Raw genomic sequence first — 27035 nt, forward strand, 5'->3', positions numbered from 1 at the left:
CCTCTATATAAATCCCTGGTACCGCCCACATCTTGAATATTGCATGCCGGTGTAGTTGCCCCATCTCAAAAGGAAATATATTGGAACTGGAAAAGGAACAGAAAATGGCAACAAAAATGAGTAAGGGTATGGAACAGCTTCTGTATGATGAGAGATTAATAAGTCTGGGACTTTTCAGCTTGGAAAAGAGACGACTAAGGAGGGATATAATAGAGGCCTATAAAATCATGGTAGGTGTGGAGAAAGTAAATAAAGTAGTATTATTTACTCCTCATTATACAAGAACTAGGATCATCAAATTAATAGGCAGCAGGTTTAAAACCAAGAAAAGGAAGTATTTCTTCACACAATGCACAGTCAACCTGTGGAACTCTTTGCCAGAGGATGTTGTGAAGGCCAAGACTATAATAGAGTTCAAAAAAGAGCTAGATAAATTCATGGAAGATAGGTCCATCTATAGCTATTAGCCAGGATGGGCAGGGATAGTGTCCGTAGCCTCTGTTTGCCAGAAGCTGGGAATGGGTGACCTGGGGATGGATCACTTAATGATTACCTGCTCTGTTAATTACCTCTGAAGCACCTGGCATTGGCCACTGTCAGAGGACAAGATACTGGGCTAGATGGACCTTTGGTCTGACCCAGTATGGCCAGTCTTATGTTCTCCTGTATGGAGAACCTGAGGATGCTCCAAGGCCACTGAGCCAACCTGGGCTCAGGTTCAAGGAAGTTTGCAAGAGGGATTTGAAAGACTTCCCCCAAGTCTTTGCACTGCTTCTGAGGGGTGCGGGAAATATATTTTGGTGGTGGTGGTGGTGGTGGTGTTTAAATTAATTATTACTCCATGTTCTGTATTAATATGTCTAATAAGGAAACTATTTGACAAAAAACATTTCCTGAATCTTTTTTTATCATCTGTATTGTTACAGACATAGTTGCTGGTGGGTATTTTGAAATAAATTACCAAAATAATTGAAACTGGTGTGATTATATTGTTATTTTGACAAATAAAATATGCATAATTTTAAAATAATGTGCACAGAATTTTTAATATTTTGGTGCACAATTTCCCCAGGAGTAAAGGGTGTGTCAGAATAGTGAAAGTGGGAGGCAGAGTAAAGATTGGGGCCTGCAGTTTTTGGTGTATGTTGTGGTAATGGTAAAATGTCTGCTTGTGGGCGTAGAGGCTTTGTACTGTTGAGTGGCTTACTTTTAATTTCCTTGTTTTTGTGGGTTTGTTGAAGGGGAGCAATCGTAACTGCTTCAGAGTTTGCGTATTATTTACATTCTTTAGTTCGTTTTCTCATTGCCTCTGTAGTGTTGTAGAAAAAAGCAAAGCACAGTAGCATTAGAATTGGACTAGAAACATTTCTATTTCCTACAGAAGTTAAGCTTCTTCTAGTTTAGAAGTAAACATCATACTGATCAGGGTTTTTTATGAAAACCTAGTTATCTATTTTTATTTATTTTATTTACTCACTCCCCTGGTGGTTATTTCTTGAGGATGCTTTAATTCTTTATACTGCAGTTTCAAAAACTCTGTGCAGATGATGAATCCAATGTCATTTTCTCTCCCCAGGGTCCAGTTGTCCTTGGTGGTGATCAGCAGCCTGAAGATTTGATGAAACAACAGGGCCGATTAGGTTCCACATCAGTGGTGAATTCCAGAAGGAATAAGGGACTACCACATTCCTCCTCTTCCATCCAGAAGGTTCCTTCTGGAGAGAGACCGTGTGATTTGTCGCCCTGCATCTCTTCCTACTTCATGAACAATGTGGAGAAACAGGTTAGTCTTTAGGAAAAACATGAATGCAGTGTTTATGCAGCAATACAGAGTAATGCAGAAGGAGACTGTCTTTTAACACCTCTTATATCAATAATAAGACTTACTGAAATAAGTTCACATATCACATAAGATAGTGAATGACTTAGTCATATCATACTCTCTGTTCATTAATGGTTTAACTTTTCTTTATAACCCATTTCAGCTTTCATTTTCCTGATGTTAAATAATATGTCCTCTGGGGTAGGTAGTCATCAGGTTTTTGGTTTGTTTTTTTTTACTTGTGAATAACTTGTTTTGCCTTTTTTCTTTGGCTCTCCTAAAGACCTGGTATGTTTCTTTTATACTCTGCACAAGCCCTTATCATTGCTAAAGAGGTTGGATGAACCTTTCCAATCTGTATGGAATTTTGAAGCCTTCCTGTTTCTTGGTTGGCAGCTAAGAGAGGTAAATGGAATCTCATAACTATAATTGTTCTGAAGATACCCATCTCAATCAATTCCTGCTCCTGGGTTTACAGTTCTAAGCCATTGGACCTAGCAGGCATCTCACCTCCGTCTTTGGAGGTTTCCAAGGGTGGTTCCATTGCTCACATGGGGACTTTCTTTGAAACATGAAAATGCTCCTATAATAGCCAGCTGAGGCAAGAGGGAAAAATATGCAGTTAAAAAACCCTTAAATCTGCATTTGATAGTTTGGTTATTTTGTGAATCTTCTGTATAGATAAATACATAGGAGGCAACATATTTGCCTCTTAGAGAATGGCCCTTAACATGCTCCTCCATATCTAGGCTTGCCAAGCTGTATCAATGAAAGCTGTATTCAAACAGCCAGTTAGATGTCTTGCTCTTGGAGACTAGAACATGGGTCGGCAACCTTTCAGAAGTGGTGTGCCGAGTCTTCATTTATTCACTCTAATTTAAGGTTTCGCGTGCCAGTAATACATTTTAATGTTTTAGAAGGTCTCTCTCTAAGTCTATAATATATAACTAAACTATTGTTGTCTGTAAAGTAAATAAGGTTTTTAAAATGTTTAAGAAGCTTCATTTAATATTAAATTAAAATGCAGATTCCCCCAGACCAGTGGCCAGGACCCAGGCAGTGTGAGTGCCACTGAAAATCAGCTCGCGTGCCGCAGGTTGCCTCCCCCTGCTATAGAACCTACTCAGTGTCCTATAAAATTAAAAAGATGGATGGACTTTCTAAAGGCCTGAGTCTGATTTGAGATGGATGTCCAGCACCACTTGATCTTTAAAGAAACTGATGATAAATGAATGAGTCACTATGACCTGAAACTTGCTTTGTTGCTTGAGCAGAGGTCATTGCCATCAGGAAAATAACCTGTGTAAGAAACTTGAGCTTGGTTAGTTTGGATGGAATCAAATTGTCTTTAACTGAGATTAACAACTAAAAAATGTAGCTAAAGCAACTTCTGGGTAGGGAACCTAAAAGATTACATATTGACTTCTTTCACAGGCTTTTTCTAAATTAGGATTCAAAGGTATGTTGTGTTAGATGTTGGCTAACATGTTCTAAAAGGACAGTGTAGATAAGGCAGTTTACATTTTAGTATATGCCAAGATGGTCAAATTGAAGGTATGCTTCATCTTGACCAGGTTAGTATGTATTAAAATGCACACTGTGTTGTGTAAATTGGACTGTTAACATGTTAGCCAACTCTTTCTGAAGCACCTCTAATTCCTAGTCTAGACAAAGCTACGGAGGCCAGAAGCAACAAAGCTTGACATGCAATGCTCCAGTAAGAATGGGTTATGAGTGCTTATTGCTACCAAGTACTCCATTGACACACTCACAGTTGAGTGCTTGGCAGGGTGGATTTGATTTAAATCAAATTGATTTAAATCACTAGTAAGGAAGACTCTATTTAATCATGGATTTCTACATAAAAGTGCATTCTTGTTGTTATAACCTTAATACATACTCTTCACAACTCAGAGATGTATGTCTATTTCATTTTTAGAAGGTATACACTATACGTTTTTTAAGTGATTTATTTTGAAAACTTTTCAGATTAGTTTTACAGCGATATCAGATTGTTTAGTTATTTCATTTACCAAAGGTAATTGAAGCAGATATTTATGAAGTCATTGGGAGGTGAAGTATCTCCAATTCAGCAGGTTAATCATTAACATTTGGAGGATTTTCCTGCCATGCTGTATTAGGAGGAGAACATCACCAGACAGACATTTAAATTGTTTTATTTAACTAAAACAACAATGTTATGTATTTTGGATTTTTTTCTTCAACTGCAAACATAATATTTTAACAAAATAAGCATACAAATTTTAGGATTTAGTTAAACATTCAAGTTTTTTAAAATCACGTTTGTTTTTGTTAAAATTATTTTTAACTAAAATAATTGAATGAAATATTTAAAAAAAAAAAAATTAAATTGACTATGTCAACCAGGTCAACATGAGAAACTTAAAATATTGGCTTCTGCAGCTAACTCAGTCATCTTCACCTTAATTTTCCTGTTTGTTCATAATCTGGAAAAGAAAAACAAGCTTTCCTGCTTTTTCGGGTCCCAAGCAGTTTCTCAATTTGGAACGAGTTAGTCCAAAGGAAGAAAATACTCTTTTACAGCGGCAGAAGAAGCTACTGCTGTTAAGTGAGATTAGTACTTCAACAGTCTCTGAATCCAAGTGCTTAAGTGACTTCCAGCAGTTCACTGGTGTGACTCTTTAAAACATCATCAGCAAACATATTTCTTGAATGGTTCACCTTTCCCTCTGAAGTTTATTATAGTTGGCATTATGGAGGGATGATTGCTGGATGTCCATGTCATAGCCAGCTCCTCTTCTTCAACAGTTAAGGTTTGACCCTGGTACTGAGTATTGAGAATATTTGCAAGAAAATGAGTTGGAGATAGTGCTTGTCCCATTCGTTTTTTTAATGCTTGTAATTTAACTCTGTCATAGCATATTTCTCTTTTTAAGATCTCACTCAGTTCCTTCCAAATTTCAACATCAGCAATAAAACAGCTGTTTCCCTGCATTTTGTTCAAGGCTACAGAACTAGGCTTCAGGGTACTCAGCATGTGTTCAACATTTCTCTTAAGCCCAATGTTGAGAACTTTGGCTGTGAGAGTGCCATCTATTTTTTTAACTATTTTGTTCGCAAACTATCATCAGATTAGGCCAGTTCTTGATATAGTGCTCAAAACAGTCCACTACTGAGTTCCATCGCACGTCTTGTGGGATAGTTAGCTTGGTTCCTCCCACTTTTTTCAAAGCCACTGCTGCAAAGTGGTTGTTACCGAAGTATTTTACAATTTCAACAACATTAGCCTTTATTTCTGGAACACTGAAATCTTTGGCTAGGAGGTGCATCAAATGAGCACTGCGACCCTATGTTATTAGCTTGGGACTCTCTTCACTCTCTTTTAAATTTCTTCTCATCTTGGATACATTTGCAGCATTGTCTGTGACCAAGCTGCATACTAGACATTTGCATTTTTTTTCCGTTTATTTATTATTTTTGTTAATTGTTTGTTATAGCTTTTACTGCTGCTACTTATAAGTATTCTGCTGTGTGTGCATTTCCTGATGTATCAATTGTTTCTATAAGGAAGACATTCCCTTCTTCTGTTGTCACACAAGCACATACAACAGGATGATTGTGGACATTGCTCCACCCATCAAGACTCAGTGTAACAATTTGACCCTCTAGATCTTTTGCACACTGCTCACTTTCTTTTTCATACACTTTATCCAGCAATTTTCCTGTGACATCTGCTCTGTTGGGTGGACTGTATCCTGGTCTTAATGACTAAACCATGTTAATAAAGTGTGGGTTCTCAGTCATACGGAAAGGAGAGTTTGTTGCATAAACAAACAGGGCAATTTTTTCATCAATTACCTCTTTTTGTAATCTGCTGGTTCTTACCACAAATTTATCTATGGTTGTTTCTGGATGATGGAGGATTTTTTTTTTCTTTTTGCTACAGGTGATACACTGTGGCTATGGGACATACATGATTGTGACTGAAACACCATCATTGGCAGATAACTCTGAAACTATAGAAAATGATGGTGATCTTGAAGGTGGATAGTCTTCAGAATCTTATATGTTGAGGATGGATTCTCCTAAACAAAATAAGTCAATGCAGTTCTTCTTCGAGAGATGTCCCTGTGGGTGCTCCACTCTAGGTGTTGGTGCGTCCCTGCGCCTTCACTCGGAGACTTTTCGTAGCAGTACTCGTACTGGCCACACATGCGCAGAGGCTGCCCCCCGCAGTGAGTCTAGGATAATAGTGCGCATGCGTGGCCAATCTCCTCAGTTGCTTCTCTACCGTCCCCGGCCTGAGACGGAGCTCAGCAGACTCGTTAGGAAATCCCTCACTTTGTTACTATTACCTGTTCTAGTAGTTAGTTTGTTGTCAGTTCTTGTTAGTGTAGCTCATTAGTTCTTTTATCTGTTTAAAAAAAAAAAAATTTCTCTCAGCCGCAGCCGCTTCTACCATGCCTGGCTCCACAGGCTTTAAGCGCTGCTCTACGTGTAAGGATGCTATTCCGGTCTCTGATGGCCACTCTCGTATAAAATGCCTGGGGGAAACACACATTCCCCAAAAATGTGCCCACTGTACCAAACTCAGTTCCAGGGCACGAAAGGACAGGGAGCTTAAACTGAAACTGCTCCTCCTGCAGAAGTCTATCGGGTCAGTTCAGACCCAGGAGCCGACTCCAGCTCTACTGCCCGCCACAGCCCCCCTGCTTCAAAAAAACCGAAGAAAGCTACAAAAAAGGGGCAGCCCTCTCCAGCAAAGAAGTTGGTGAGGCACAAAAGTGCCTCAGGCAGGTCAACAGTTTCCCTGCCTGTGTCTCCTCGCCTCAGCACTTTTGAAGAGCCGGGCTCCTCAGGCACCGCACGAAAGCCGCCTCAGGCTGCGGCGGCGGCGCGAAGCTCCGGTGCCGAGGCTTCAGGCTTTCAGTTGCCTGCCTCGTTTATGGCACCGTTCGGCACCGAGACGAACACGGTGCCGACATTTCCAGCCTTGCCTGACCCTGTGCGGGCTGATGTTGTCCCCCCGGCACCTACCACGGCACCGGCAATCGCAGCACAGGCTGACAGGGAGATCAAAGGCAAAACCCCTGCTCAGAGGAATGTTCCCTCAGGGCAACTTCCTCCTCCGCAGCTTTCACCTCATGCAGGAGCCTCACCTTTTCAATTCACCCAGACAGCAGATCTATTGGTCTCACCTATTCTGCAGTCTCCCCTGATAAATGCCTGTTTTTCTCCAATGCTGGATTCAGGATCAGAACAACCTTCCTCCAGTGAGGAGGAAACTGATCCACAGGCAGTTTTTTCTCCTTCTCAAGACTCCCAGACCCAGATCAACAGGGGTTACAAAAAAACTACCTCCGCCTGTCCTCAGTATCCTGCCCCATGGGGAGTGAACCCTTGGATGGCAACACCTATGCCCTACCCACCACCTTGGCAATGTTGGGCACCATGGGCATCGTACCCCCGAGAACACATGCGCTACGGCACTTCGACCAGGCGCAACACCGGTTTAGCACTGCCTCGTGACGGACCTGCCAGTGACATAAGATACTAGGCAGCACCGTCACACTCCCAGGAGCAACTGAGTCCTGCTCCTATTCCAGCAGAGTCCGACGTAATGCTTGAGGAAGCCTTACTTCCCCTTCCTCCAACCCCGTCGGATGACTATGCCAAATTCCAAGACCTCTTTAAAAGAGCTGCAGGTGACTTGAAAATTAACTTAGAGGAAGTCACTGAACAACGGCATGAACTAACAGACATTTTGCAGCCCTCTTCTTCCTCTAGAGTGGCATTACCAATCAACATAGCCCTTTTAGAACCCGCTAAATCCATCTGGCAGAATCCAGCCACTAGCCTACCTACCTGTAAACAAGCGGACAGGAAGTACTTCATTCCTTCAAAGGGCTCTGAATTCCTTTTTACCCATCCAGCGCCAAACTCATTGGTAGTGGACGCAGCAAACCAGAGGGCCAAACAACAGTACGCCCGCTCCACCCCAGCCAACAAGGACAGTAAACGCCTGGACCTCTTCGGCCGTAAAGTATATGCATCCTCGACGCTACAATTTCGCATAGCTAATTATACCGCAGTCCTTGCAAAATATGACCACAAAAACTATAATAAATTCATGGATTTTATTGATCACATCCCAGAACAGAAGAAACAACAATTCACAGCTCTGGTTTCCGAGGGACAAACCATATCACGCACCGCTCTCCAAGCGGCCTTCGATGTAGCTGACACTGCAGCAAGGTCGACCGCCACAGCAGTGGTCATGCGACGAGGTTCATGGCTCTCTTCCTCCTTCTTCCCTCGAGAGGTCCAGAGCACCGTTGAAGATCTTCCCTTCCATGGGGAAAAACTTTTTGCCTCCACCACAAACGACATGCTGCATTCGATGAAGGACGCAAGAGCAACCCTCCGGTCCCTAGGCCTCCAGCCACCTGCGACCAGAAGACGACAATATAGATATCAACCTTATCACCGACCACGCTACCCCACATTTTCACAACACTCCTATAGACCACAGGAACAACAACAGCAACAACGACGCCAAAGACCAAGATTCCAGCGTCGTCGTCCTAATTCTACAGGGGCGCTGCAACCCCCTCCAACTAATAGGCAGATTTGAAGCATTGGTCGAGGGTTTAGAAAACAGCGTTCCCACTTCAGCCGGCACACCTATCTTTGGACACCGCCTACGACCATTCTCTCATCAATGGCAGACAAATGGGTCATAGAGGTAGTTACAATTGGATACGCCATCCCCTTCCTCTCCCTCCCACCCACCCACCCTCCCCGTCCCTCTTCAGGGACCCATCTCACGAGCAACTACTCTTCCAAGAAGTGCAGCATCTCCTTCAACTGGGAGCAGTAGAAACTGTGCCAGAACGACACAGAGGGAAGGGTTTTTACTCCCATTATTTCTTAACAGAGAAGAAAAATGGGGGATGGCGACCAATCCTCGACCTCAGGCGGCTCAACAAATTTGTCAAAAAGCAAAAGTTCAAGATGGTCACTCTCACCACTATAATCCCAGCGCTGGAGCAGGGCGACTGGTTTTCAGCCCTCGACCTACAGGATGCCTATTTTCATGTGACTATACACCCATCCCACAGACGATTCCTACGCTTTACTCTCGGCTCCACGCATTTCCAATACAGGGTTCTCCCTTTCGGACTGTCCACGGCCCCCCGTGTTTTTTCCAAGATCTTAGCCGTAGTTACAGCCTACCTCAGAAAACAAGGGGTCGTAATATTTCCTTACCTAGACGATTGCCTCCTCAAAGCTTCAACGTTCGACGAAGCTCTCCGATCCATACGGCTTACCATCGATTGTTTCCTATCTTTAGGCCTGCAAGTAAACAAAAACAAATCCACATTATACCCCACCCAACATCTGGAGTTCATAGGGGCATACCTCAACTCCCGGACGGGGTTGGCATCTCTCCCACCAGCTCGCTTCAATTCTATAAGTCAACTAGCCACAAGGATTCGCAACAGTCCCCAGGTGACTGTCCGGGACTGCCTACAAATACTAGGTCACATGGCCTCGTGCACCTCTGTCGTTCAAAATGCACGTCTATATATGAGGTGCTTCCAAGCGTGGTTGGCCACGGTGTACGGACCGAATGTGCACCCTCTAAACAGGACTCTCTCCATACCTGTCCGAGTCAAAGATTCTCTACAGTGGTGGACAATTCACTCCAACCTCTGCTCTGGAGTCCCCTTTCTTCAGCAGGCCCCATCCCTCATACTGATGACCGATGCATCTCTGACAGGATGGGGTGCACACATGTCTCACCACACAGCCCAGGGGCTTTGGTCTTCAACCGAGACCTCTCTCCATATAAATGTCCTAGAACTTCGAGCCATTCGCAATGCATGCCGTCAATTCCTACCACTGATCAAGAACCAACACGTATGCATAATGACAGACAATATTGCATGCATGTTCTATGTGAACAGGCAGGGGGGAGCTCGATCCCAGTCCCTGTGCACAGAGGCTATGAAACTCTGGAACTGGTGCATTGCGAACAACATCCGGGTATCAGCGGCCTACCTTCCTGGAGTGATGAATACCACAGCGGACGAACTAAGCAGACGTTTCCCATAGGATCACGAATGGGAATTAAACGAGCACATCATTCGCGACATATTCCGCATTTGGGGCTACCCAGTAATAGACCTCTTTGCAACTGCAAAAAACAAGAAATGTCCCAATTTTTGCTCCAGAGCAGGGCTAGGCAAACATTCCCTGGGAGACGCATTCATGATCCCATGGCACCAAAACTTACTGTATGCGTTTCCCCCGATACCGGTTCTGAACAGGGTCCTGATAAAAATACGAACAGATGGAGCCAAAGTGATCCTAATTGCCCCATCATGGCCCAGACAGCCCTGGTTTCCGTTTCTCACCAAAATGTCCATTCGACCACCAATCCCCTTGCCTCTCATTCCGAACCTCCTATCACAACAACACGGCCATTTTCTCCACCCCAACTTATCCATGCTCCACCTCAAAGCATGGTTCCTATATGGTTCTCCCAAAATGAACTAGATTGTTCTGAACAAGTTCAGAGAGTGCTCCTGCATAGCAGAACACAATCTACTCGCACCACCTATCTATGTAAGTGGAAACGATTCACACACTGGTGTTCAACTAAACAACTTAGTCCCACATCAGCACCTCTTCCGCTCATACTTGACTACCTATTGGACCTTAAGCAATCCGGCCTTTCTTCCAGTTCCATCAGGGTCCATTTAGCTGCTATTACAACTTTTCATGACAAAATTGAGGGTACTTCCGTATTTGCTCATCCTATCACCAAGCGCTTCCTCAAGGGACTCCAAACCCTATACCCAGACATAAAACCACCCACCACCCCGTGGGACCTTCATCTAGTTCTCTCTTGCCTAACCCAACAACCATTTGAACCCCTAGCCACGTGTTCCCTTTTACACCTTTCGATGAAAACAGCATTTTTAGTGGCAATTACCTCCGCTAGGCGGGCAGGAGAAATAGCAGCTCTTATGGCAGACCCACCATATACGATATTTTTCAAAGACAAGGTTACCCTCAGGTTACACCCCAATTTTCTTCCTAAAGTACACTCCTCGTTCCACATTAATGAGCAAAAAGAAGAACAGGAGGACTTGTGGCACCTTAGAGACTAACAAATTTATTAGAGCATAAGCTTTCGTGGACTACAGCCCACTTCTTCGGATGCATATAGAGTGGAACATATATTGAGGAGATATATATACACACACAGACAGAGAGCATAAACAGGTGGGAGTTGTCTTACCACCTCTGAGAGGCCAATTAATTAAGAGAAAACAAACTTTTGAAGTGATAATCAAGCTAGTTCAGTACAGACAGTTAGATAACAAGTGTGAGAATACTTACAAGGCGAGATAGATTCAATGTTTGTAATGGCTCAGCCATTCCCAGTCTTTATTCAAACCGGAGTTGATTGTGTCTAGTTTGCATATCAATTCTAGCTCAGCAGTACAATCAACTCCGGTTTGAATAAAGACTGGGAATGGCTGAGCCATTACAAACATTGAATCTATCTCGCCTTGTAAGTATTCTCACACTTGTTATCTAACTGTCTGTACTGAGCTAGCTTGATTATCACTTCAAAAGTTTGTTTTCTCTTAATTAATTGGCCTCTCAGAGGTGGTAAGACAACTCCCACCTGTTTATGCTCTCTGTCTGTGTGTGTATATATATCTCCTCAATATATGTTCCACTCTATATGCATCCGAAGAAGTGGGCTGTAGTCCACGAAAGCTTATGCTCTAATAAATTTGTTAGTCTCTAAGGTGCCACAAGTCCTCCTGTTCTTCTTTTTGCGGATACAGACTAACACGGCTGCTACTCTGAAACTTTTCATTAATGAGCAGATTCACTTACCAACCTTTTTCCCGAAGCCACATGCGAACTCGTTCGAAGCCTCAGTGCATACACTAGATGTACGCAGGGCCTTGTCCTTCTATTTGGATAGAACCAAACCTTTTAGAAATTCTTCCAGACTTTTTGTTTCCATCGCAGAGCGTTCCAGAGGTACACCTATTTCTACCCAGAGACTTTCGAACTGGATTTCTCAGTGCATCCGGTTGTGCTATCAGATAAAGAAAGTTACACCTCCAGACGGCATCAGAACACACTCCACTAGATCTATGGCTGCCTCTGTAGCATTCTTACGCAAAGTTCCCCTGGCTGATATCTGTAAAGCAGCTACCTGGTCCTCTGAGCACACTTTTGTTAAACACTATGCCCTTATTCAAGGCCCTCTATCTGATATACGTTTGGGCAGGGCTGTACTATCAACGGCGTTTCTATCAGATCCGAAGTCCCTACCTCCTTAAGATACACGGCTTTTAAGTCACCTAGAGTGGAGCACCCACAGGGACATCTCTCAAAGAAGAAGAAGAAGAAGAAGAGGAGGTTACTCACCCTGTGCAGTAACTGATGTTCTTCGAGATGAGTGTCCCTGTGGGTGCTCCACTACCCACCCTCCTCCCCTCTACTTCGGAGTTGGGGTAGCCTCCGTTGTAGAGAAGGAACTGAGGAGATTGGCCACGCATGCGCACTATTATCCTAGACTCACTGCGGGGGGCAGCCTCTGCGCATGTGTGGCCAGTACGAGTACTGCTACGAAAAGTCTCCGAGTGAAGGCGCAGGGACGCACCAACACCTAGAGTGGAGCACCCACAGGGACACTCATCTCAAAGAACGTCAGTTACTGCACAGGGTGAGTAACCTCCTCTTATTTAATTATTATTACCGTACTGCTCATTTAGTATTACTCATTGCATTCACTGACAGTACTACTTTAAAGGTGAAATTGTAAAAGGAAGATCTGCCTATTTCAGCTATATATTTTTTATCACAACTGTATCTAAAATGATAGGACCATAGGGTAACAACTATATTTTTTGCTCAAACATGAGAATTCAAGAATAGTCCAGAAGGAAGACAGGCAGTCGTTAAGAAAGAAGTATGAAATAAAAAAGTTTACCAACTTGAAGATCCTGCATGTTCAAACATGTTCCTTTCATCATCTTCAACGCAGCTTCCTCCTGAGAAGGTACACTTCTCATTATGTTGTTTCATTGGGGCAACCAGGCCTTGCATTTCTTTGCTGCACTGTTTGCATTTTGCATGCATGCCTGTCTTACCCATAGGTAGAGGAACTTCATTAAAATATTCCCAAACTGGGTCTCTTTTACGGCCTGCTGCCATTATAGGTTTTCCCTTCTAGAGAGAGAGAGAATGGTATGGTAGATCTTAAATCAATGAAGGCTACACTCAGAAACACCTCAAGACTTCTGGAATATGCTGCTCAAACAGTTTCACTTTTGTTTCTACTGCCCTTCCCTCCCTTCTCACCTTTATCTCCAGATTTCTTTTCCTTGTCCAGATCTATTCCGCCCCAAACAATCTTCTATTCATTGAATGTTTTGAAACTTTGCACATTTAGAGAGAGAGATAAGGGATTGACTCTGTGTATACAAATTTGCAGAGGGACAGTAGGGTTCTGTTATTTCTCATCTCTATATATTTATTTAAAAACATTTTTGCTGTTAACAAGCATGTTATCTCTAGAAAGACAAATCCCCAGTTTGAGAATTACAAAACTAAGCATTTCTGATGGTATCTTCTAGGCTGAGCACTGAGTCCCATTGGGTAGATAGAAAGATTAACCTAAATAATCTATACAGAAGCCCCTGGAATCCCATAAGATTGGGTCCCTAATCCATGAACTATTGGAACTCATTTACAAAACTTTTCTTAAACATTACATTAATATATTGTCTCATACTATAGAATTAGAATTTATAATCCTTTATTCCATGATGAGATATCTTTGAGCTATAATGTATCTTAATTAAAACTATCTTTAGATAGGCTTTTTCCTCAAAAAGCATTTTATCATCAAAATCAGATTTAAATAAAAAATCCGATTTATTTATTTATTTTTATTTTTTAAATAAACTTTTATCCATCCTGGTGCATAGTCAAATGCATTACAGAAGTTAAGTATATTACATCAAAACTTACCTTTAATCAGCCAAACTTGTAATCTGATTTTTTTTTTAAATAAGGTTAGTTTGACAGGATCTATTTCTCATAAAGCCATTGATTGGCATTAATTACATCACCTTCCATTAATTCTTTAAGAATCGAGTCCCATGTCAGCGGCTCCATTATCTATCACAGGATCAGTGTCAGGCTGACAGGCCTATAGTTACACGGGTCATCCTGTTTAATCTTTCTTAAATATTGGCACAACACTGACTTTCTTCCTATCTTCCAGAACTTCCCCAGCGTTCCAAGACTTATTGAAAATCAACATTTATGGTCCAGCGACTCCACAGCCAGCTCTTTTAGAACTCTTGGATGTAAGTTTACTGGACCTGTGGATTAAAAATGTCTAAATTTAGTAGCTACTATTTAACATCCTCCTGAAATATTTAATGGAACGGAGAGAGTGTTATCATATTATCTGACTATATCATCTGGTTTCCCCCCCATACAGAACAGAAATTTACTGAAAATTTCTGCCTTTTCTGCATTATTGATAATTTTACCATTTCCACTTAGTGGACTAATACCATTCCTGTCTAGTAATGGACCAAATATGTGTTCTTAGTATACTTAAATACCTTATTGTACTTATGTAACTCTCCTGGCCATAGATTTCTCCTTGACCCCCTTTGCTTCCCTTACCCATTTTCTTCAATCTTCCGAGCTTCTCATTTGTATTTATTACATTTAGCTTCCTCTTTCTTCCTTTTTAAATTTATACCTACCTTCACTTCCCCTCTAAACCAGGTCACTTTTTTAACCAGTATGGCCTGCTTACTCAGTTGTGGGATTGTGGCTTTTTGAGCAACTAGTGAAGTGTTTTTCTGATTAAATTCTTCCTGCGAGCAGACTTGGCTCATACTTGTTTATGAAATTGGCTGTTTTAAAGCACCAGGTATATATGTCACTGGTCTGATCTTTATTCTGTTTTCACATTCTAAATATCACGTCATGATCACTTGTACCGAAGGTACCATTAATTTTAGTTTTGTGATCAGTTTCTCTTTACCTGTCAAGATAAGGTCTCATATAGAATTCTCTTACTTTTTGAGTTAAGAAATTGTCTTCTATAATTAGAAATACCAAGGTTGTTTTAATACTGGCAGCATGAGACCTCCAGCATATGTCACTCAAAGTGAAGTCTCCAATGATCACGGAGCTTTTTTTTATACATATTAAAGAGGTGCGTAAGGAGCCAGTCACCCTATTCCTTAGTGTGATTTGGTGGTCTATAGCAAACACCAACTAATACCCGATCTTATGCTTTATCAGGTAGAACATCAATTCATAAGAATTCAAAATCCATTCATAGAAAGGAATTTCCACCTGAATATAACTGGCAAGGACGGGGTCAACAGAGGGTGTCTGAATGCAGGCTCTGGCTGCTTTTTCCAAGAGCAGCATTTTAAGTTGAACCACAAGGACTCACTGGGTGAAATTCTATAGGGCGTGTAATTCAGAAGTCAGATTAGACTATTATAATGGTCCCTTGTGTTTTTAATCTATGGAATAGTAGTATTCTCATTTTACAGCTAGATATGTGAGGCAGAGAAGTGAAGCAGCCTATCTAATGTCAAACAGCAAATCTCTGGTAGATTCAGGAATAAAACAAGTATTTTGTCTTAGTCACAAGACCATCCTTTCTCCCTCCTGGATAATCCAGGAACATCAAGTATCGGGGGTAGCCGTGTTAGTCTGTGTCCACAAAAACAACGAGGAGTCCGGTGGCACCTTAAAGACTAACAGATTACATTTTGAAAGGTTTCAGAGTAGCAGCCGTGTTAGTCTGTATCCGCAAAAAGAAGAACAGGAGGACTTGTGGCACCTTAGAGACTAACAAATTTATTAGAGCATAAGCTTTCGTGGACTACAGCCCACTTCTTCGGATGCATCCGAAGAAGTGGGCTGTAGTCCACGAAAGCTTATGCTCTAATAAATTTGTTAGTCTCTAAGGTGCCACAAGTCCTCCTGTTCTTCTTTTTGAGATTACATTTTGTTAGTCTTTAAGGTGCCACCAGACTCCTTCTTGTTGTTTTTTCAGGTAACATCTTGACCAGGGAGACAATTATGTGTGTGTGTGTGTGTGTGTGTGTGTGACGTGCCATCTTATGTCCCTGAATACTCTCATAACAAACGTTTGATGTGAATAAAAATATTTGATTTTTCTGCCATCAGAAGTTTGAGCCAGCAAATCTGCTAATTTGCAAATACGTTTGATTTCCCACTTAACTGAGTGGGGAGTAAAACACAATGTCAATGGGTCTGTCTTCAGTTGTAGTTTTACACTGTTGCAGTTTTCTCTGCTATATTGATTGCCTGTCTTTATCTCTGGGTTTATCCAATGGAACAAAATGTATTATGGATTCATCACCAGACTGGTAGTCAGGAACTGCTGCACTTTAACCCCAGCTTTACCACCTTTCACTGTAGCATTGGAAAAAATTACTAAATCTTTCTCCATTTTCCCATCTGTAAAATGGGAATAGTTGTACTTGCCTGTCTCAGAAGTGTAGTGGGAATTGAATTGTGCTTTGCTCTGCACATTCATGTGCCAGTCCTTTTCAACATATACATGGAGCCATTAGGTGAACTGGTCAGAAAGCGTGGACTCAAGTGCTAACAGTGAGGGAGAGACAGCTCTATCTATCCTTTACTGCATCTGACCACACCACTACAACCAACAGCTAACTTAATGAATGTTTATTCAGGACAATGGTTGATTTTAATGGAGAATGTCTTTAATATTGGTTTCTTTGCTTTGAAAAAGATCAAAAGCCATCACCATTTTTTGTTTTAAGTTTTTCTTTATCAGCAGCACTGATAGGAATTGTTATAGTTCCTCAAATACTATGTAGATTAATTGCATACTAAAGGGCAGCCATCTCATTGTTTGTAATATCTGACCACAGTATCTGTATATTTCTTGGCAATTGAGTGAATGTAAATTTAAAAAAAAAAAATTGTTTCTGTAGCCGGTATGAAAACCTCTTTCAGATCAAGAGTGAGTTCCATCAGATGACTGTTCAATGGCCTTTGTAAAATGAGTTTGTGGTCTTGGGCCAAAACACCACCCCACTTGATACTACTGAGTCCCTTCTTTGGCAGTCTCCAAAGAGAGGCCAAAGGGCTATGGAGGGTGAATTGCCCTTTTGCCTTTAAAGGCACTCCATTCAAGTCACGGGTGGTAGAGTAGTGAGGGGAAGCTTGCACTGCTGCTGCTTGCATTGTACTTAATCATCATCTTCAAGAGGTGTCCCTGTGGATGCTCCACTTCAAGTGTGCATGTGCATCTCGAGCCCTTGATTAGAGATTTTCTGTTAAAAGTGTCTGTTTGGCCCACATGTGCTCTATGCGACCTCATGCTGTGCTCCAAGGACATATAGGGCTGCACAGGTGAACCCGTCAGTTCCTTTTCTGTCACCTCGACCTGAGGTAGAGCTCTAGCATGTTTGCCTTGTGCGTGCGTCAGCATGTTTTGTAGTTGTGTTTTAGTTAGTTGTTGTTATATAGTTGTGAGAGGCTTCTGTTTTTCCTAACCTCCCCTCCCACCCTTTCTCGCCCATTTTTTCTGGGGAACTTATTTGACATGGAAGGGCATGCCTGGCTTGCCAGGTTTCAAATCCTGCCTCTCTTGTCAGGAGGCTGTCCCAATTAGCGATGGCCGTTCTAAGTGTATCCATTGCTTGGGAGAGTTCGATATCTCCCAAAAGTGTAACTTTTGCCAGGACCTAAAATCTAGAGCTTGGAAGAATTGGGAGACAAAACTGAAGCTGCTACTCATAGAGCACTCCCTTTGACCAGCTTCCAATTCAGGTCAGAAGACAGACCCTCACCCTCTCCCTGTACATCGGTCTCCACACAGATCTAGGGGCCCTTTGACTTTGGCTACGGTCTCACTTAAGAAGTTAAAGATCCCTGAGGACTCAGGGAAAGCTCCAAAAAAGTGGAGCCACTGTATCCCACCACAAGGAGCCAACTCCCAAGAAGTCCCAATCTGCTTCAAGGTCTGCAATTTCTGAGACCTTGATGTCTCGACTCGGTACCATGGAGGGGAAAGAAACTTTCTCTGGTATCGGCAGAGCAGGGATATCCTGGAGCACTTCAGAGAAATGTGGCATCAGCAGGACCCTGGTACCATCTGCCTCCAGATCAGTACAGTTTATTTCAGATTTACCAATGATGCCTTCCCACTTGGCTCCATCGGTACGGACAGATTTGAAGCATACACCTTCATCCCCAGTGCCTTCAAGCTCCAAACCATTGATACCTCCCAAATCAACTGCTGAGTCAGTACCAACCCACTTGTTACCACAGGAATTCCATTACACCAGGGACTTGTCAGTGTTAGACAAGCTGGAGTGCTCCCTGTTTGTGGGTACCAGATGACTCCTGGTACTTAGACCCTGGTCTCCAGATTACCAGTGCTTCCCAGTACTGCAGGATTCTACACCCTTAATCAGTATCCTTCTTACCATTATAGGAATCCATACTTTGATGAAGACCCCTGCCCACGTCACAGATGGAGGGATCTGTCCTAGGTACTACCTCCTCTCCTGTATGGGCCTCTACAGTGGCCATACTGGGATCCTTAGGTGGCCTATTGGCAGCAATTTGCCAGACCACTGATTCCACTGCACCAGGAAACTAGGGTCACTGTCTCCTCCACCAAACCTCCAACATGAGGAGACCTTTGAGGAAATAGAAGGCTAGGGTGGGCAAAGAGGCTACCCCTTAAACTCCTGTTTCGTCTTCATCTGCAGACAAGGCAGTCATTCCTCCACCACCATAGAAGACCAATGATTTTTGTCAATTCCAGGACCTTGTGAAGAGGATGGCGGACACTCCCTAGATACCTCTTGAGACTGACATCACAAGCTCCTGGACATTTTGCAGTCAGTGATACCCACTCAGTTTGCGCTACCCATTAATGAAGCACTTCTGGATCTAACAAAGACTATGTGGCAAACTTCCGTCACCATACCACCAACTGGTAAATGGGCAGATAAGAAATATTATGTAGCCCCTCCCCCCAGGGACTCAGAATTTTTGTTTTCCCACCCATTACCAAATTCTCTGGTGGTGGAGGCCGTAAACGAGTGGGATAGATAGTATTACTCCTTGCCTACTCCTTATGACAAGGTCAAAAAAGGTTATACCTTCTTGGATGGAAAGCCTATTCATCTGCAACCCTCCAATTTTGGATCACAAACTATCAGGCAATCATGGCCAAGTATGACTGCACAAATTGCAACAAGTTCACATCCTTTATTGAACATCTTCCCAAGGAGCATAGAGAACACATCCAGGCCATCATTAAGGACGGTCAGTTATTAGCCAAAACCTCTCTCCAAGCGTCCCTAGATGCTGCTGCTAGATTCCTCTCCGGAGCAATTGTCATGCGCAGGGTGTCACGGCTGCAGTTTTTGGGATTTCCCAAGGGAGGTTCAGAATACTATTGAGGACCTCCAGTTTGATGGTCAGATGCTTTTCTCAGGAACTATGGATAAGTTCCTGCACATGCTGAAGGATTCCAGGGCCACATTGAGGTTTCTGGGTATATACACTCCTACAAACAAGAGGAGATTTAGCAAGTCTCAGGCTAGGTCTACACTACCCGCCTGAATCGGCGGGTAGAAATCGATCTCTCGGGGATCGAATTATCGCGTCTCGTCGGGACGTGACAATCGATCCCCGAATCGACGCTCTTACTCCACCAGCGGAGGTGGGAGTAAGCGCCGTCGACGGGGAGTCGCAGAGGTCGATTTTGCCGCCGTCCTCACAGCGGCTCCGATAGGTCGAATTCAGCTACGCTATTCATGTAGCTGAATTTGCGTATCTTAAATCGATCGACCCTCCCTCCTCCCGTAGTGAAGACCTGCCCTCAGACTGTCCAGAGATTACACCTGCCTCAGTTTTCTGGTTTTCACAGAACCACTGAACCTTCGGGGTGGGAAGGGATTCCAGAGGAAAAGCGCTTCCCACCGTCCTTCCGCTAGTACCCAGTCATCATCAAAACAGCAATTTTGATGGGGTTGATTGAAGACTCAAATCCTCCCTTGCCTGTAGTTTGCAAGCTGCAATCTTATGCTCACTTCTTCGTTTTTGGAGACCACCTTTCCCATTTGAGCATTGGCCTACTAAATCCAGGGTTGTGAGTTCAATCCTTGAGAGGGCCATTTAGGGATCTGGGGCAAAAATCTGTCTGGGGATTAGTCCTGCTTTGAGCAGGGGGTTGGACTAGATGAGCTCCTGAGGTCCCTTCCAACCCTGATATTCTATGATTTCCAACAGGCCTGGCAACCTGTTAGAACAGACAAGTGGATCATGGAGGTTATAATATTGAACGTCATCACCCTCTTCATGTCTCTCGCCACCACCTTCCCCATCCCTCTTCAGGGTCCCCTGACTAGGCCTTGACCCCTGTCTCAAGACTATACTTAGTCAAGAAGGACACTCCCTTTTTTATTTAGGAGCAGTAGAACCAGTCCCATCCCCTCAGAGAGGGAAAGGGTTTTACTCAAAGTATTTTCTCGTGCCAAAGAAGGATGAAGGGTGGAGACCAATTGTAGATCTAAGATAACTGAACAAATTTGTAAAATCTCAAAAGTTCCTGATAAGTGGAGCAGGTCACCATAGGTTCAAACAGAGGTCTTAGCAGTACCACATTGACATCCCAAGTCAGAGAAGGATCCTTAACCAGGGGGTAAAGATTCTCCAGACCCATAATAAATATCGAGGACATATGGTGTGCAAAAATAGAAAACCCCTTAGTGGGGAATTAAAAGCTAATATCATGGTGAGGTGAACCTAATAGATATAACTGATCTAATTTTTGTAAGTCCAGTAAATAATCTATGATGACTGACAATGGGGAAGTTTCAGGCACAAAGTGGTGATGTTCTTGGAACCTCTTCCATTTCTGAAGGTAAGTAATTCGAGTTGACTCCTTTCTACTGTTTGCAGCTCCTGTGTCATATGGCAGCTTGCACCTTTGTGACGGGGCATGCAAGACTGTGCCTCCATTGCTTTGAGGCCTAGTTCAGGAGGGCCTATTCATCAACCAAAGACAGCTTGGACAAACAAGCAGGTTACGGTTTCTCTTCAGGTGAAGAACTCTCTGGATTGGTGGAAAGTTCAATGCAGTGTCTGCACAGGTGTCCATTTCTCCTCCCAGCTCGAACAATAACTGTGACAATGAATGCATTGCTGTGAGGGTGGGGAGCATACTTCAATACATTCACAACTCAGGGCAGACGGTCGCTGTAGGAAACCAATCTCTATATCAATGTGTTGGAACTGAGGGCAGTCAGGAATGCCTGTGTTCAGTTCCTACCCCTCATCAAGTGCAAATCAATCAGAATCATGATGGACAACGTGGCTTGCATGTTCTATATCAATAAAAAGGGATGCGCAAGATTGCCTTCCTGTGCACAAAAGCTATAAAGTTATGGAACTGGGGTGTAGCCCATCAGATTTAGATCTCAGCCATTTACCTTCCTGGAGTCCAGTATGTCACAGCCAGTATGCTCAGCAGATGTTTCTCCCAGGACTATGAATGGGAGTTGAACTCTCAGATCCTTCATGGGATATTCCAGAGGTTGGGACTTCCACAAGTGGACCTGTTCACCACATCCAGCGCAGGAAGTGCCCTTTATTCTGCTCAGGAGGTGGTCTTGTTCACCTTTCTTTGGGAGACACATTTCTCCTTCCTTGGAAAAAGGGTCTGTTCTATGCATTCCCTCCAACACAACTACTTCCAAGAGCGATAACAAGATCAGGCAGGACAAAACCAGGGTTATCCTCATAATGCTGACCTGGTCGAGGTAAGCTTAGTAACCTTACCTGCTTCACCTGTGTGTCCAACTGGCATGCCAACTTCTGACCCTCCCTCATCTACTCTCCCAGGATACAGGTTGTGTGCTTCACCCCAACCTGGGGGTCATCCATTCTCCAAGCATAGCTCCTAGATAGTTCACAGGATTAGACTCCACCTGCTTGACAGGAGTACAGTAAGTAATACTAACTACACGATAAAAAGGAATCAATTCAAATTACTTACCTCCAGAAATGGAAGAGGTTTCAACCACTGGTGTCATGGTCATTGCCTTGTGCCTGTGTCTCCATTTGAACCTATGATGACCTGCTCCTTGCTTCACTTTTCTATGAAGACACCCTTTCTAGTAGCTATCACGTCAGCCTGCAGGCTTAGAGAAATTGGAGCCTTGATGTCAGGACCCCCTCTCCCCCCAATTTACAGTTGTTGTTTTTTGTTTTTGTTCGTTTTCAAAGGACAAGGTCTTTCTATAACTGCACCCAAAGTTCTTACCTAATGTTCTGTCAGATTTCCAACTTAACCAGTCTATCTGCCAATATTATTTCCTAAACCACATAAATCTCAGCAGTAGACTTCCCTTCATACGTTAAATGAGCAGTAGACTTCCCTTCATACGTTAAATGTACAATGGATTTTTATCTAGATGGGACAAAGTAATTTCAGAAATCACCTAGACATTCTGACTCCATTGCAGAAACATCAAAGGAGTCCACAGTCTCTTCACAGAGACTGTTGAGATGTATCTCTGGGTGTATCACTGCTTGTTATGATACAGCTGGTGCTTTGCTCCTCAAAGGATTATAGCACACAATACAGATCACAAGCAACTTCCACAGTGTTAGTCAAAAACATTCCAGTGTCTGAAAGATGCAGAGCTGCTACATGGGCTTCAGTGCATATCTTTTCTGAACATTATGCTTGGTCCACACTCTCAGATCTCAGATCTCAGCAGTACTTGGATCTGCTGTACTGTCTTCCGTCTTGGACTTGATTCCTAAGTTCCCTCCCCCCTGTGAGGATACAGCTCCGGAGTCACCTGAAATGGAGCACCCATAGGGACACTAATCGAAGAAGAAGAAAAGGTTACTCACCTGGTGCAGTAACCGTGGTTTTTCGAGATGTTTCCCTATGGGTGGACCCGCCCTTCTTCCCACCTGCTTTGAACTGTTCTTGTTGGACATTCAGATAGAGAAGGAACTGAGGGCAATTTGCCTGTGCAGCCCTGCATACTCTAAGAGTACGGCATGAGCTTGTATGGCACGCATGCGCAAGCTGAACAGACACTGCTAATGGAAAGAGGCACATGCACACATGAAGTGGAGCATCCATAGGGACATGCATCTTGAAGAACTACAGTTTCTGCGCAAGGTGAGTGACCTTATTTTTCACTAGCACTAAATTCTCATAAAATGTAGATGCATGCACACCTCAAGCTTTAGGTCTGAAAGCTTAATGTCAGAGTCCAAGGTCCTTTTACAGTGTTTCAGAATCATGTCCAGTAAGTATATATAAATGTGCCCCTAGACTACCAGAAATCCTGGATTGATGCTAGCATTTGGCTAGGGTTACCATATTTCAACACTGAAAAAAGAGGACACTCCACGGGGGCCTGGCCCTGCCCCAACTCCGCCCCAGCCCAACCCCGCCCCTTCCCCAAAGCTGCCGCCCCAACTCTGCCCCCTCCTCTGAGCACCCTGCATTCCCCCTCCTCCTTCCCGCTCTGATCTTGGTTGGGGGTTGCTAGGTGCTTCCCTGCTCCCCACTCACCCTGCAGCCCCTGCACCCCCCTGCCCCTGCAGCCTCTGCACCCCCCGCCCCTGTGACCCCTGCTCCTCACTCGCCCTGCACCCCCCCGCCCCTGCAGCCTGAGACCCCTGCTCCCCACTTGCCCTGCACCCCCTACTGCCTCTGCGCCCCCCGCCTGCCCTGCCCCTGCACCCCCCCGCCCCTGCAGCCTCTGTGAGCCCTGCTCCCCACTCGCCCTACAGCCTCTGCACCCCCCGCCTACCCTGCCCCTGCGCACCCCTGCAGCCTCTGTGACCCCTGCTTCTCAGTCGCCCTGCAGCCCCTGCACTCCCTGCCCCTGTAGCCTCTGTGACCCCTGCTCCCCACTCGCCCTACAGCCCCTGCACCCCCCAGCCTACCTTGCCCCTGCGCCCCCTGCAGCCTCTGCACCCCCCCGCCTACCCTGCCCCCGCAGCCCCTATGCCCTTGCCTGCACTGCTCCTCCTCGCCCTGCAGCCTCTGTGCCCCCTGCTCCCCACTCACCCTGCACCCCCCGCCCCTGCAGCCTCTGTGCCCCCTGCTCCCCACTCACCCTGCACCCCCCTGCCCCTGCAGCCTCTGCATCCCCCCACCTGCCCTGCCCCTGCAGCCCCTATGCCCCTGCCTGCACTGCTCCCCACTCGCCCTGCACCCCCCTGCACCTGTAGCCTCTGCACCCCCCCGCCTGCCCTGCTCCTGCAGCCCCTATGCCCCTGCCTGCACTGCTCCCCACTCCCCCTGCACCCCCCGCACCTGCAGCCTCTGCGCCCCCCACCTGCCCTGCTCCCCCGCTACCCCGGCAGCCTCTGCCTGCTGGGGGCTTCAGACGCTCGGCAGCACAGGTCCCTGCAGCCCCGGCCGCAGCTTCCTTCCTGCCGCCGAGCACGTTCCCCGGCCCGTCTGTCCCCGCGGGAAACAGCTCCCGCGGCGCCGGGTTCCAAGCTGCGAGGGGCAACGGGGCCACAGGAAGGGTCCCCCAGTGGCCGGGGGGGGTCCCCGCCCGCGAGGGAAGCCCGAGCCCCCCCTGTTCCCCACCTGAGCATTGTAGCTGGGGCAGCTGGGCTGCGCTGCGGACCCGGCGGATCGTGCTGGGCGGACCCTGGCTTATGCCTCCCTATTTCCCCGGACATGTCCGGCTCTTTGGAAATTCCCCCCGAACGGGGATTTGAGCACCAAAAAGCCGGACATGTCCGGGGAAATCCGGACGTATGGTAACCCTACATTTGGCTAAAGTTTTGGGACAGTTGGTATGAAACAAAATTTTTGCTACACCAAAGCTGCTCGTATTCCAAGGGAAGCTGGCAAGCAATGAAAGTGCAATTTCCAGTTTATAGATCAGAGGACTAGAAATTGTATTTGACAATTTTTTGTAACATGTAAGAATGCAATTTAAAATCACTGACGTGGGGTGATTTGACGAATCTTTCTTTGATCCTTGAATCAAAGTGGATGGAAAGAAACTGTAAATAATTGATTGCATTGGGACTGCCTAACTATGTTCAGCATTATTTTTAATTGCAAAATGCTACTTAGATTGATAACTTTTTTTCTCCCCATCCCTCTTCAAAGTTCATTCTTTCATCAAGCTATCCTGAGTTTGAGATTTTATTTTTCTCTTGCAGAGTTCTCGTCTTACGCAGTCTTTAGGAAACCCTATGTGTCAAAGTCCCTCCTGTACCCCCATCAGTGGGTCTCCAGGACCCCCAAAAGCCTGCACGTCACCCCACCAAGTCAACGGAAAAATTAACTGGTTAGTTCTTCTTTTCTTATAGGTTGACCAATCTCCTATTTGGGATTATTCTGAGTAATTATTATAATTAAGACATTTGTGATAGTGGCTGAGAATGTGATCATAGGTGAACCTTCTCTCTTTGAATACAATTCATGATGTAAAGAACCAAAATAAATACACATTCCTGATGGGGGAGAAATATATTTGAAGATAGATATTAGGTTATATATTGCGACCTACATTTTGTATCTAAAAATAGCATATAATGTTGCATATTTTGCAGAGTATTTGTTGCAAAGTGTTACATATAGCTTTATCTTCTTTTAATGTATGGATGGCCAGTGCTGTCCACAAATCCAAATGCATCTAATCTTTAAAGGTAACCTACAAAGGTTTTTTTTCCCCCCCTTTAAAATTGGATTTGTGACCCTTTTCCCATTTTTATCATGTATAAAGAGAGCCTGAAAGACACTTTTTCTGCTTGTATTTCAACCATTGAAATATCAGAAATCAATCCTGTCTTCCCTAGTGATACTGAATGACCTCTTGGGCCTCAGGCTGTTTAGAGCTCTCATACCGTAATTAAAGTAGTGGGGAAAAGGGCATTGAATGTTTAACACACTCTTCCAAACAAGTGCTTGTTAGATATGGGAGTTAAAAAAACAAAATAAAACTTATGTAGCCTATAAGAATCTTCTCTCAGCTGCCCAAGTGTGTCTTTTTGTGATGTCATTAATGTAACTAGTTCTCCAGTCACCTTATTCTTTGATGAGGGCCAAGTTACTCTGTCCCCCAGAGTCCATGGGCTGGGAGTGAAAAGTTCACAGGCAAGAGGCAAATGTTATGGTCTGTACAACTCAGAATGAGCCTCTTATTAGCAAAATTTAAAATGTTATTTTAAAGACAGATTTTTTAAAAAAAAAAAGTAAATGCATCTATGAAACCTTGTCTGTTGTCCACTAATTTATCACTCAGTGTATTCCTCCATGACCAGTCTCTTCTCTTCTCCCTTGTCTTCCCTGCTTATGCACCTGCCGTCTGCACGCACACTTTTTTTTAATGTTTCCTACCTGCTGCTCCACTTTGAGAATCATTCCCATCCACCTTCCCTCTTTTATATATACCACTTGATCATTTCCCTCCCCTTTTTTCCCTTCCTCCACCTCTGGGGATTTCTTGACTTATTCTCTGCCTCCAGTTCTCTGGAGAGTGGGCAGTTTAGAAGCAGCTGCTTTCATTCATTTGATCTTGTGGGGTCAAGCCAGTGGTGGCAGCAGAGAAAAGCGTGAAGCCTGGAAAGAAGTCTCCTTTGGCTCAGGGTGGAGGGACTGGCAAAGACTAGGCCAGGTAGGCAGCAGAGGGAGAAAAGGGGCCTGCTCCTGTGGGTTCAGAGGCAGAGACGGGGTAGGGAAGATGGGAAAGGAGCCTCCTTTCAGCGTGGCCTGTAAGGCGCTCTGACCAAATGCTGGTGGAGAGAGGAAGGTCTCAGCTGCCTGGTCCCAATCAGGTGCAAGCTACCTCCCCAGCTCTCTGCCAGCCCTCTTTGACCTACCGCAGGCAGGCAGCTATGGGTAATAGGAAAGGGTTTAGGGGCTGGATCTGGGCGGCAGGCCATGTGTTTGCTGAACACCTCTCTAGTGGTGCCTAACTTGCATATTGGTGGTTGGAACAGAAATGAGATGAAGATAATTCTTTACAATTGTGAGAACCTTTTTATTAAAATTCTCAAAGCACTTTACAGTTATTAGTTGTCCCAGAAGCTGTGTGAGGTAGATAAAGCATTTACAGAGATCACTTCATGT

General features: G+C 44.4%; 1 protein-coding gene and 1 long non-coding RNA gene across 25 annotated transcripts in view; one reads left to right on the forward strand and one right to left on the reverse strand.

The window, feature by feature from the left end:
- LOC101933332 (KAT8 regulatory NSL complex subunit 1-like) overlaps window positions 1–27035 on the forward strand; it is a 141045-nt gene that overhangs the window by 54504 nt on the left and 59506 nt on the right. For 21 of the 24 annotated variants that reach the window (XR_010599080.1, XR_010599079.1, XM_042860751.2 and 18 more), the window contains 2 exons: window positions 1577–1783; window positions 25124–25251. Coding sequence is in view for 22 of the 24 variants with exons in the window: in XM_042860751.2 (XP_042716685.2) it covers window positions 1577–1783; window positions 25124–25251 (335 nt within the window). In the remaining 2 variants the exon portion in view is untranslated. Of the gene's footprint in view, window positions 1–1576; window positions 1784–14132; window positions 14218–25123; window positions 25252–27035 lie in introns of all 24 variants that reach the window. The other 3 variants (XM_065586711.1, XM_065586712.1, XM_065586710.1) reach the window with 1 other exon arrangement.
- Window positions 8185–9211, reverse strand: LOC135981903 (uncharacterized). Its single transcript, XR_010599081.1, has 2 exons — window positions 9074–9211; window positions 8185–8250 (listed from the first exon to the last, which is right to left on the reverse strand). It is a non-coding gene; the product is annotated as an uncharacterized LOC135981903 (long non-coding RNA).

Source organism: Chrysemys picta, chromosome 2 (genome assembly GCF_011386835.1).
Source record: "Chrysemys picta bellii isolate R12L10 chromosome 2, ASM1138683v2, whole genome shotgun sequence".
NCBI classification, from domain to species: Eukaryota; Metazoa; Chordata; order Testudines; family Emydidae; genus Chrysemys; species Chrysemys picta.